Raw genomic sequence first — 12,762 nt, 5'->3', positions numbered from 1 at the left:
CATACAAAAAAGGGTTGGTCTGAAAAGAAATATATAAAATTTAGAAGTCGTTCCATTTGACCAAGAAGACTTTTTAATCCAGTGGAATACGGTATTGTTGCTGTTGCCAAAGTTCTCCACAAGATGGCGATATTTGAATGGAAGTGGACACAGTACGTTCATTCATTTAAGCGAACTGGCTGGCCGAAATTACTTTTGTTTTAATTTTTTACAAATTAGTGGGCACACGAGCACAATGCCATGAAGTTAATATTTAATGCAACGTATGGTTTTTGGGGGTTCGCTCTCTACTGCGACGTTCCACAAAGTGTCATGGTGTTTGTGTCTGAGTCTCGTTTTGCGTGAATGGTTTTGTGTGTCTGTGAATGTGTTTGTGACTACGTCTGAGTGTCTGTGACTGGGAGTTCGTGTGTCTGTTGTGCGTTTGTTGTGCGTGAGCGTGTGATGGCATGTGAGATATTGCCTGTGAATGTGAGTGGTTTTTTTTTTGTGTGTGTGTTTGTATTGTTGTTGTGCGCGCGTGTGTTCCAGTGATGATGCGAGGAGGAGTCCAGATTCCCACCCCAACAGGCGCGCCCCCCTCACGAAGCAGCCGAGGATGTTGGTTTTGGAAGAGCCGCCGGCACCATGAAGAGACGTGCGCCGGGTGGAGGCGGGGTCTCCAAAAACTCCAACAACAACGAGCTCTTGCTCCTTCACGACGAGTCCCCAGAACCTTTGGGCAACGTCGGCGCAGGGTCGCCTCGGCTTTTCCGTAGGGATGCCCGGCGGGACTCGGCGGCACCGGAGGCTGCCGCGCTAGGACGCGAAGCCGGCGGGATGATCTGCAACAAGAACGGAGACTGTCGGAGGGAGCCCACCAGCTCGGGGAGTCTCTCCTCGCTCATATCCCGGCAAGAGGAGCACGCCGATGGGGGAGTAGAAGCGGCCGAGGGCGGCGGCAGGAAGGCTGCGAGCATGGAGGCGGTGTCGGAGGGACCCGGGGCCGAGGTCAAGAGCCCCGCGGGGGCGGAGAAGAAGGACTCCCGGGTGTCTTTCTCCAACGCGCCCGGCGGGAGAGGGCTGCACACCCCGACTCAGCCGTCCAGGAAGTCGTCCACGAAGGCGGGGGCGGAGGACTGCTCCCTGATCGTGGCCGACGACGGCGAGTCCGCCCGGGGCCAGACGTACATGCAGCGGCAGTTCAGCTCCATGCTGCAGCCCGGGGTCAACAAGTTCTCCCTGCGGATGTTCGGCAGCCAGAAGGCGGTCGAGAAGGAGCAGGAGAGGGTCAAGTCGGCGGGGAACTGGATCATACACCCGTACAGTGACTTCAGGTACGGACGGCCAGGGAGTACAAACTTAGCAAACTTTGAATGCATCAAGATTGTCACAACGACAACAACAACAATAATAATAATAATACAGAAACATCAAATTCTTTAAAAGTTTCAGCACCAAGGACAGCTCAATCAAAGCGCATCTATCTATCTATACAGTTGTCTACATCTGTTCATTCATCCCTCCATCTTTATTCATTTACCTCTTCATCCATCCCAACAATCCATTTGTCCATTCATCCACCTCTCCATCCGACCTTGTATCCATCTCTCCTCCCTGTACCTTTCCATCACACCATCTTTCCACTGCACCATCCTCTCATCCTCCTCTCCGTGCATCCATCCGTGTGTCCATCAATCCAGATATAATCCCCACATCTCTCTAGCCATCCATTCATCCATCTCTCCATCCACCTTCCATCTTTCTTTCTCTACCATGCATTTTTTTGTCTATTGATCCATCCAGCCATGTCATCATTTATTCGATTTATCCATCCATTATTCCGTTCTTCATCTATCCATCCCACTACCTCCACTTCCCTTCTTCATTGATCCACTGTATCCTTCAATCAAATCATAATCTGCTCAAGAGTCAAACTGTGCAAGCAATATTTCAAGTAACATTTTCCCCATTTCTTCACTGTCATGCAATTGTGGTAATTTGCTTCTCAACATAAATGAAAGACGTTAATTGGACACTCTAAATTGCCCGTAGGTGTGATTGTGAGTGCGGCTGTTTGTCTCGATGTGCCCTGCGATTGGCTGGCGGCCAGTTCAGGGTGTACCCCGCCTCCCGCCGGGTGACAGCTGGGATAGGCTCCAGCGCTCCAGAGACCCTTGTGAGGATAAGCGGCTAAGAACTGTACTTACATGTGATCTAGCGTCATTGTATTGATATCTGCGTTTATTGAATTGCATCGCTCATATTATCGACGCTTTACCATTTCACAGTGAGTTCCGTTTCAATTTTTATGCTTATCACAATTTTACTCTTTGGGCATCTTCACCGGGATGCTTTTGCGGTGGTATAAAACCAAAGAAAAAGCCAAAAACTTATGCAGACTTCATATTTTGGACACCGATTGAGTTCAAATCGCGTGTGATGAAGTTTTGAACTGCTTTGTGGATATATATTTTGATAAATGACCATTTTTTTGCTCGCTGGAGTGTGCATGATTGTTCATCCAGAAGTTTGATCGTGACACGTGTCCTTGGTCTAGGTTCTACTGGGATTTCACCATGCTCCTGTTCATGGTGGGCAACCTCATCATCATCCCCGTGGGCATCACCTTCTTCAAGGACGAGACCACCACGCCGTGGATCATCTTCAACGTGGTGTCGGACACCTTCTTCCTCATGGACCTGGTGCTCAACTTCCGCACGGGCATCGTTTTCGAGGACAACACCGAGATCATCCTGGAGCCCAAGAAGATCAAGCGGAAGTACCTCCAGAGCTGGTTCGTGGTGGACTTTGTCTCCTCCATCCCGGTGGATTACATCTTCCTCATCGTGGAGAAGGGCATCGACTCGGAGGTGTACAAAACGGCGCGGGCGCTCCGCATCGTGCGCTTCACCAAAATCCTCAGTCTGCTGCGCCTGCTCCGCCTCTCCAGACTCATCCGTTACATCCACCAGTGGGAGGAGGTAGGACCCGAAGAAATTTCAGACGCACTGCGCTACATCGCTGGCGTTACAAAGAAATATTACCACGCACAATAGTTCGAATTTAATGGAAACGAAACAAGAGTTGTTTTAGTGCATGCGAAAAGAGAAATTGTACTGAGCAAACACAGGGAATGCAGTTTACAAGCTCTTTTGATTAACAGGGCAGCTGCTGTCACAATCTAACCACCGAGCTGCTTTGTGATCACAAATATAATCCATCTATCCATCCATTTTCTTACCCACTTATCCTCACAAGGGTTGCGGAGAGTGCTGGAGTTTATCCCAGCTGTCAACGGGAAGGAGGCGGTGTACACCCTGAACTGGTCGCCAGCCAATCGCAGGGCACATCGAGACAAACAGCCGCACTCACACTCACACCTAGGGGCAATTTAGAGTGTCCAATTAATGTCGATGTGCCCTCCGATTGGCTGGCAACCAGTTAAGGGTTTACCCCGCCTCCTGCCCGTCAACAGCTGGGATAGGCTCCAGCACTCCCGTGACCCTCGTGAGGATAAGCGGCAAAGAAAATGGATGGATGGATGAAAATAAAGATTAAGGTTTCCAAGTTTTATTTGAAAAAGTTTGTATTTTGGGATTGTTTTCATTATTTTCTAGTTATGCTTTTACTAGTTCAAGAGTAACCATAAGAAAAAGTTATGATTTGAAGAAGATATTTTTCATCATAGTTGAGAAAAAAACAATAGTAGTTTTCAAAAGAAAAATACTTTTTACAAAAACTTTGAGGAAAAACATGAATTTTCTTTTCATCATATTAATCTTTTTTTGAATTTCACAACAATTAAATAATGAAAAGAGAAAAAAAAATAATTTTAATGAGAAAAAGATGGAATTTTACCAAAAAATAAATGTTCATGAAATTGCTATAAAGCTGTATTATTCCGTGCATAATCAGGAATGCAGTATGTGAAATTTTCTGGGCAACATGGCCGCCGCTGTGACTTCCAGTCACCTGTACTTAGCTCGAGCTGGCTCGTGATCCCAAACGCAGAATTGTTGACAGTGACTTGGAACAGAGAGTCCACAAATAGCCACGGGGCAATGAGTCACATGCTGCTTCACCAAAACATTATTATCTGATCGCATGGAGCAGCCTGCTCTGGTAAATTTCCTTGACAACTGCACGGGCCGTCGGAACTCTGTTGCCAACTAAAATAGCAGCACCCTACAAAGAAGATTACTTCACGTGTGTCATCTTGTGTTACTGTCAAATCTTATCGGGGGCAGTTCAATCGTAAAAGTGGACACAACATCCGAACTTTATTTTTGGATAATCAGTTAAAATTGTTTATCATCTGTCTACTGCCTTCCATTCATAAAAGTTTGGTGATCACACCCAAGGCCCCAGTTATACAGGGGGTGTGTACACTTTTGCAACCCCATTAAATATTTCATGTTCTCCCTCCGTTGAGCTCGTGAGGATAAGCGGTACAGAAAATGGATTGAACGGATGGAGTTGTACAGGTTATAGGTTACATTATTGGAAAAAGTTTTGAAATCATTTGATCTTGGTCTCATTTCTTTTTAATGTCATAAATCTGCCATTTGAATAGGGGTGTGTAGACTTTGCACATCTACAGTAATTAGCCTCGAAGCCGCATCCAATTAGGCACTACGGTCGCTCGACGCATCATTTTGCTCGGTAAACACAATTAACCCCACCGCAGTGTACGCGCACGCGTGCGTTTGCGCGTTCAAACGTTTTCCTTTTCGGGGCGAAGCGAGCCCCTGCGAATCAGCGAAAAGAACCGCGCAGTCTTTTAATTATCTGGCGGTAATTTGAGCTCGGGGAGACGCCTGATTACGGTCTTCGTCTCACGCAAACAACTACGTGAACCTGACGACGTGGATCACATCAGCGGCGCTCAGTTCTGAGCGTTTTGGCTACAAATGATGGAAAATATGTTGTGCGATAATAACAAATATCTCTTTTGAAATAAAAAGTCTAAATTTCAGGAGGAAAAAAAACACATTGCATGTCTTTTAAAAACTTTTTTTGAACTACAATAATCAATAAGATTATGAGGAAAAATCTCTACTTTTTATGAAAAAAAGTTATATTTAGAGGAAAACACTTAATTTCATTGTTTTTTTACAATATTACCACACACCAAAAAAAGAGTTCCGAACTTACAGGTCATAACATACAACCATTCCATGAAAATATTTATTTTACCAGAAAAAGTAGTAAAATTATAATCAGTCATAATCTTTCAAAACAAAATGACTTACATTCCAAGAACATAGGCATGAGGAATAATATTTTTTTTCTTTTACATGAATAAAGTATTCATATTACAAGAAACGTTCCAAGACAAAAGAAATAAAAACAAAAATGTTTACATTATTGGATCAAGCTCAAGGTAATCAATTTCTTTGCCATGTAAAAAAAAAAAAAAAAAAGTAATATTTGCAAGGGAATATGTATGGTTCTTATTTTTATCCTACAAAATTTAAAAAATGGCAAAAAATTGTCTTAGTTTTTACGAGGAAAAGGTTGGAATTTTGAAAAGCAGTGTTACATTATGAGGAAAACATTTCTACTTTTTAGGAAAATAAAGTGATATTTAGAGGAGAACACTTAAGAATTACATTGTTTTTTCAGCGTGTGCAACAATGATTGTCGGACGCTAATTCAAATGTAATAAATATGTAATATGTCAATATGACAGCATATGAGTCACTGGTGTTGTGACGCGGGCAGCGTGGGACCGAGTCCCGCTCAGTGATGGTGTCGATATCTGCACCGCGACTGACTGGCGACCAGTTGGGTGTGGTGGATAGGCTCCAGCTCTCCTGTGACCCTTGTGAGGATAAGCAACTTGGATAATGGATGGATGACAGCATATGTTGCTCCTCAAAAGGTTGTTTGGTCGGTACGCGTGCGAGGTTAAATCTGCGCTTGTAAAAGGACGACTGTATTTTTATCGTGCTGGGAGGACACAAGAGTGACTTCAAGCTAGTAATTATAATTAATATTGTATTTTTTTGGATCTGCATGTTTGACACAAGACCGCATTAAATCAAATTTCATTATTGCACGTGCAAAAGTGTGGTGGCCCATCCTTACCTTTTCTGAATCTCAAAAACATAACCCCCCAAAAATGTAAATATAGGTTGATTTGTACTAGAGAACTCACGAGTCCTCATAGTGCAGATGTGGCCGCAAACATTTATCCGGCACCGATTCTGGGCCCGACCAGAACTGAAGATTTGGTCGCACGGCCTAATGATGTATTGTTTCCCATTTTTGAAAGAGGTTTGTATGCGTGGGTTTTTTGTGTAACCGTGCGTTTGAGTGTGTGTTTTGGCGGCTTGTCCAGGCAGAGGCCGCGAGAAGCATTGTCAGGAATAAGCGGAGCAATTTCCTGAGGCAGGAAGCTCTTTTCAGTCGCTGGCGAGCGGAGGATGCTTTTCTCTTAGGACGGACTGAGGGAATGTGCGTGTGTGTCTGTGTGTATACAGTAAGTAAAAGTGATTGATTTGCAATGGAAATTTTCCAGAGCAGTCTGCGTCCTGTGATCAGATAATAACGCGAGTGTCTTTGGACTTGATGAAGCAACATGTGGTTCATTACATTATAGTTACAGTTTCAGTTCCAAGTAACTTTAAAGGGCTACTGACACGAAATGCATACTTTTTAGTATGCCGGATTGGACCCATCCGTTTTTTTTCACCACACAACATGATTATGACATATATGGCTGTTTGTAACTCCCGCCATGAAAATCCTCGCAAGGGGTTTGGTTTTGGAGAAGAAACAGGAAGTGATGTTATCAGCAGACGCTCACTCAGGTGGATTTGTGTGTTTATACCAGTTTTACCTGCGGGAAGGTAGCGCTTTGTTCCTTCGTGTTAGCCAAAATGCCGGCTTGTTGTATTGCTGGATATTGCTCGAACGCTCGGGAGGGTGGATTCACTCTTCACACTTTGCCAAAAGACCCGGTTCGTCGTGAAAAATGGATTGCATGGGGGCAAAGGACGAGAGCTCCGTGGGATACAAATGACAGCTAGCTGTGTATACAGCTGCTAACAAAAATAATAGTTGGGTTGGACGTAATCCTTCTCTCAAAACGTAACAAAAGATCCGCGTACGTAAATCAGGGTTGCTAAAAGTGTTGATGTGCGCGTGGGTGACGTGCCCACCGATCACAGCTTCGGCGCCATGTCCGCCGATCACGGCTTCGACGCGCCGCGTCTGCCGATCACTGCTTCGGCCGGGGTGGCCCATTGCGCCGCCGGGCCAGGCCGCTTTACACCGTTGTCGTCGCTCGCGGCTGAGTAGGCTACATGCTGTCATACTGACTGTCGGGGAGTCTGTTGTTCGTTAGAAGTGATCCGCGTATCATCTAAACGATAGGGTAATATTGCCCCGGTCACTTCACCCGACTGTGAGATGTTTTCTTCTTCGAAAAGAGCTTCCATGTCAGAAGGGGCGTCGGCAAAATCCGAAATTCTCTGTTGTTCCTCTCCCATAGCAGGTGGGCACTACGTGTTTTCAATGGCGAATGTCCCAGTGTGACGTCTGCTCATGACGTAGCAGGCAATATGGCTGCCACTGGGATGTCGAGTGAGACTTCTGTAACTTTCCGCATGGATGATACGCTCTTTGCTCATATTTATTTTTTCAGATAGAAATTGAAGTGAATCATGTTTTGTATATATTCATGACAATATCTATTTTAGAATGTTTATAGACATGTCAGTGGCCCTTTAAGCAATTGCGCGTCTGTGATCTTGAGGCAGCTCATTTGACAGAAGCCCACTGCGACCGTGCACATGTTGGCGAGTCGTATATTCGGACCCAGATTATAGTGCGACGTTGACATATGACCGGCCTCTGTTCTCTTGTCGCGAGGGAAGTCGAGGTGGGCGGGGCCTCTTTGTGAAAGAGCAGCATGAATCATGTCAAGGGATGCCGGTCTGGTCTCCCCCCTCGCATCTTGAGAGCCTCACAAGAGTACACGAGGGCTCCGTGAATTGCTATAAAGTGCTGTTCATAAATTAATAAAGAGATCGAAATGGGAATTGGTTGTTACTTTAACACCGCACAAGTACACCGGTGACTTGAGATATGAGCGACTTACAACTTTTTCTGTACACGAGCCGTCATTCGGACAGTTTCTTTCGTTTGACTTTGGGGCGCGAACCTGAGATAAAAGTGCTGTATGGCGGCGGAGAGCTCCTCAACTCACTTTGCGATATGCAACACTTTGGCAAATAGTGAATGATTCATTGAAAAAAATCATAACATGCTTCCATCGAAACAAGCACATAGCCTAGTCTTTAGTCTGCTAGGCTAATGCTAATGCTAACACACAATGGAAAGCACATATATAACCCATAAAACAACTGATAATTAGTGCAGCAACACATTTAAACATTCAATATAACAATAATCACTCATGTATTCTTTATCCTCTGCAAAAAGCTGAGATGAGCTCAGGCATCTATACTGTACAGATGACCTTGTACAGTAAATCTCTGGCTTTTTTTGCTACTTCACTTTATTTACATAATGTATGTAATTCCTTTATGTTTTTCTAAAGTGCAATACTGTGTTGTTTTTCATGAAAACACTTTTTTGTGGGGGGTTGGGATGGGTTGAAAGCATAATGGATTTGTGATATTTGTGATTTGAGTTGCAACTTAAAATCATTTCATTTTGCATTTTAAGGAACTAGTTCATATTGTAATTATATATTTAATTGATGTCCTGTTGGCAAAAATGTTATTTGCGTTCATATTTTGATTAATTCATGTTTAATATTTTTTCACACTTAAATTAATCTTTTCACCTTTTCATTACAAAGTATATCCATTCATTTTCTTAGCCGCTTATCCTCACGAGGGTCATAGGAATTGCAAAGTATATTTAACAGGTATTTTGACACCAAAATATTATTTTTGATTATATTGTACTTCACCTTTTCTTAGATATTTTTCATATGTTGTTATTTGTACTTTATGATTTTTTTTTACCTAAATTTGAATTACACATTTTGTATTGTTTGGGCACAAATTTTATTTGAATTAATTCATCTAATTTTTACATTTGATTTTGCACTTGAATTATATTCCAGAAATATCAGAAAATAAAATAAAAAAAATCTGTATCCTAATGCAGTCACCAATATTTTATTTGAATTGTATTTCATATGAACCAATGTTCTGATTTCATGAAAGTATTTCTTATGACAGTAGCCCTATCGTTGTGAGTTTGTCCAAATTTGACTCGCTCTCTCCAGATCTTCCACATGACCTACGACCTGGCGAGCGCCGTGATGCGAATCTTCAACCTGATCGGCATGATGCTGCTGCTGTGCCACTGGGATGGCTGCCTGCAGTTCCTGGTTCCCATGCTGCAGGACTTCCCCTCCGACTGCTGGGTGTCGCTCAACAAGATGGTAGTAAGTACGGTCCTGCTCCAAGTTATATCCGGTACCGGTATATCTTCCCGCTGTGTGTGGCACCTTTAAGAATGTCAACCCAGTCTCGCCAATTTACTATTTTTGTTTTTAGATTTAACGAGCATTCAGGCCCCTCACATGACGCACATAAAATAAATTATTATTATGGTGTTATTAGACATTTTGTGAAGTCAGAGACTTTCTTGCAAAAGCCATAAGATATTCACCCCCCTCATGTCCAGAATGACTTATGTTTACATATATCTATATTTTTTCTAGATATATCGCATACATTTTGCAGACTTCATCATGTCTGTTTATGTTGACAAAAATTGGTTGAATTTTTTTGGTTCTGTTTTGTACTTAACAACAAAGCCTCTAAACGATCCATCCTTCCATCCATCCATTTTCTTTGCTGCTTATCCTCACGAGGGTCGCGGGGAGTGCCGGAGCCTATCGCAGCTGTCAACGGGCAGGAGGGGGGGTACACCCTGAACTGGTCGCCAGCCAATCGCAGGGCACATCGAGACAAACAGCCACACTCACAATCACACCTAGGGGCAATTTAGAGTCTCCAATTAATGTTGCATGTTTTTGGGGATGTGGGAGGAAACCAGAGTGCCCGGAGAAAACCCACGCAGGCACGGGGAGAACATGAAAACTCTGCTGAGGCGGAGCTGGGATCGAACCCAGGTCCTCAGAACTGTGAGGCCAACACTTTACCAGCTGATCCACCGTGCTCAAAACTACTCATAAAACTCTCTATGGCAACACCAATGTAACCTTCGCTCAACGATAATTTTTTCTTTGCGTGCATCGAGCCTGGTTGCTGTCACGCCCCCAAGAGCCACGACCCCACCGTGATTGGTGGGTTTGTCAGCTCCGCACACAACACTCTAAAAGTGCCATTCATATAAAACTTCGGGGCTGCACTATCATTTAACTTTCAACGTAAGGCGGGGGCCCCTAAACGTCATCTTGCGGGCCGCAAATGGCCCACGAGCCGCACATTTAAGACCCCTGCTCTAAACACTTAATGTTTGAATAGAATCTCATCATGCAACTCTGTCACTGTCATTTTAGTCATTTTCATAACATTTTCACAGGTATTTTATACGTGAAGATTCACTTTAGGTGTTGCTGTTCGCATTTGGTTTAAATCTCGTTTCGTAATATCCTGATTGTTTGTCTGATGATAATCATTATTTTCCCACTGCGCCATCTGTACTTAGAACTTTCTCCTTTAAAGACCATTGCAAATCCAGGACTATTGCTTGGATAAACAGAAACTCATCATTACTGAGATATTTTTGAAGCCTACAGCTCGGCTTTAGTACTTCAAGGAAACCTTCACTGTGTGACTAGTTTCGATTCATGTCTGTGGGGGGAAACTGCCGGAATAACGACTCTCGCTGAGTGGAAATGAGCCTCGCCGCGCAGATTTTGTAACGCGTCCAACGAGAGGCGATTCTGGCACTTAACGAGCGCTCTCGGATCGTCGGCGTAGGGCGCGGCGCATCCCAAATCCTCATTATGATGCACTTTTCATGTTGAAGTTCCCGCGACAATAAGCGGAACATTTGGCGCCGTGGGGACGTCTTCGGTGTCATCAACGTGGACTAGCGGTCAAGTTGAAGTGTTTCTCACTCTTGTGCTTGGAGGAGGTATAAAAAAAAAACAAAAAAAAAAAACGCTGTGAGCAACGTAGGTCATGTGACTGAATTGGAATCGCAATCAGAGTGTCGATGACACTTTTTTTTGGACACGCTGTGACATCACTGCCCTTTTCTTTTTTGCTTCAGAGGCCAATGTTGCGTAAGCAGGAAGCCTTTGAAATGTTTTCATACTGATGACAAAAAAATGGACATTTAGACCTGAACTCCCCAAATTTGTCACAGCAGCTCCCCTTTAACCCCAAAAATATTTTTTTAACTTTCACCAATGGAGTATGTCTCAGCCTCAAACTAAAAAAATCACCATTTATAGGGTTAGGAGATTATGGTAAATAGGAATTTTGCAATTATTGTATACACTGGGGGAGGGGCGACTCGTGCTGTTCTCTGTTTGAGTCAGTGAGCTCCTGTTTTAGCCTCACACAAAAAAATTGGTCCGTATAGACGGTAAAAAAAAAAATAAATGAAAAGTATACTGTAATGTATACTGTGCTATATTTCAGCAATTTGGTACCAAATTGTTCTCAGCCTTTGCACGATTTTGATTTTAATATGGCATCAATCCAAATGAAGATTGTTCGGCCTTGGTAGGGCGGCGCGGTGGTGCATGGATGGCCTTGGTGGGAGGTTGCACTAGCACTGTTTTTTGTTCGGCCTCGTTCTCGATGACATAGAATCGACGCAAGCTTGGACCCGCCCACTTCTTTGCGGAAATCCTCCATTCGTGCCATTGCTAATGAACAGCAGATTGGCCTATAAAGTGAGACAAAGTCGTTAGCGTTCAATGGAGCGCTGCGATGTGTTCTTTGATACTTCCAGACAACCATCAGTCCATATTTTTTTGATAATAGCGCTTCTTTTCATTAGGGTGTCTTGGCACCTTTCCTGACTCGGATTTAGCGAGGGACGGTGTGCACTTTCACCACTCAGTCTCTAATACTTCCTGATGTCTAATAGCAGCAAAGCTAACCCAATTTAAAAAAGTTGGAAATTTGCACGTTTTTAAAGGCGTTCACAGCAGTTAAGATGTTTTTGGGCCTGAGTTGTGAGGTCGCAGGTTGCGCCATCATTCTGGATGCTATTTTAGCTGCTAGCGCATGGCTGTGCGCTAACAGCAGCTTCAAATGTGCACCTGTGTCATTTCCATACTTGCGGCCTCCGATAGATAGATATTCATATTACTAACAAAAACAATTTATTATGCTAATCTTTAAAAAATTACTCTATTCTGTAAAATGTTGGCGAAAAAAAATCTCGTTTCATATAAAATAATTTCTCATGAAATCACTTTTTGTCTGCAAATGACTTTATTCTAGTCGACACACTTTTACCTAACTTTATTCATGATTTTTGTTCATTTAATTAAATTTTAAAATGGCTACTTTATTTCTTTAAGATTTTGATTTTTTTTTCTATATTTTCTCAAAATACAACAATAAAAATCTGTAATATTAGTTGATTTTGTTACTCCTTTTCTAGTCAAATGAGTTGTTTTCACAAAAGCACGTGATTTATTCTCATAAAATGAGATGACGTTTTCCGTATTGTCCCTATTTTGATTGTTTCATTACAGCTTTTTCTCTAAAATGATTGATCCCAGCTCATCTTTATTTTCTGAATTTTACTAAAATCTTACAACCCCCCCAACCTCCCCGTAATTCCATGATTGTATTTGCA

The 12,762-nt window shown here is 43.1% G+C and overlaps 1 protein-coding gene across 1 annotated transcript in view; it reads left to right on the top strand.

Annotated features, from left to right (window-relative positions):
- The first annotated feature begins 401 nt into the window (after window positions 1-401).
- Window positions 402-12,762, top strand: part of hcn2b (hyperpolarization activated cyclic nucleotide-gated potassium channel 2b) — a 39,863-nt gene continuing 27,502 nt past the window's right edge. Inside the window, exons 1-3 of the mRNA XM_061826085.1 lie at window positions 402-1,316; window positions 2,540-2,963; window positions 9,251-9,412. Coding sequence (XP_061682069.1) covers window positions 628-1,316; window positions 2,540-2,963; window positions 9,251-9,412 — 1,275 coding nt within the window. The 5' untranslated portion in view covers window positions 402-627. The remainder of the gene's footprint in view (window positions 1,317-2,539; window positions 2,964-9,250; window positions 9,413-12,762) is intronic.

The sequence above is a fragment of the Syngnathoides biaculeatus genome, chromosome 7 (genome assembly GCF_019802595.1).
Source record: "Syngnathoides biaculeatus isolate LvHL_M chromosome 7, ASM1980259v1, whole genome shotgun sequence".
NCBI lineage: Eukaryota > Metazoa > Chordata > Actinopteri > Syngnathiformes > Syngnathidae > Syngnathoides > Syngnathoides biaculeatus.
Note: the sequence above shows the minus strand (reverse complement) of the source record. Positions and strands in the feature narration are given on the sequence as shown.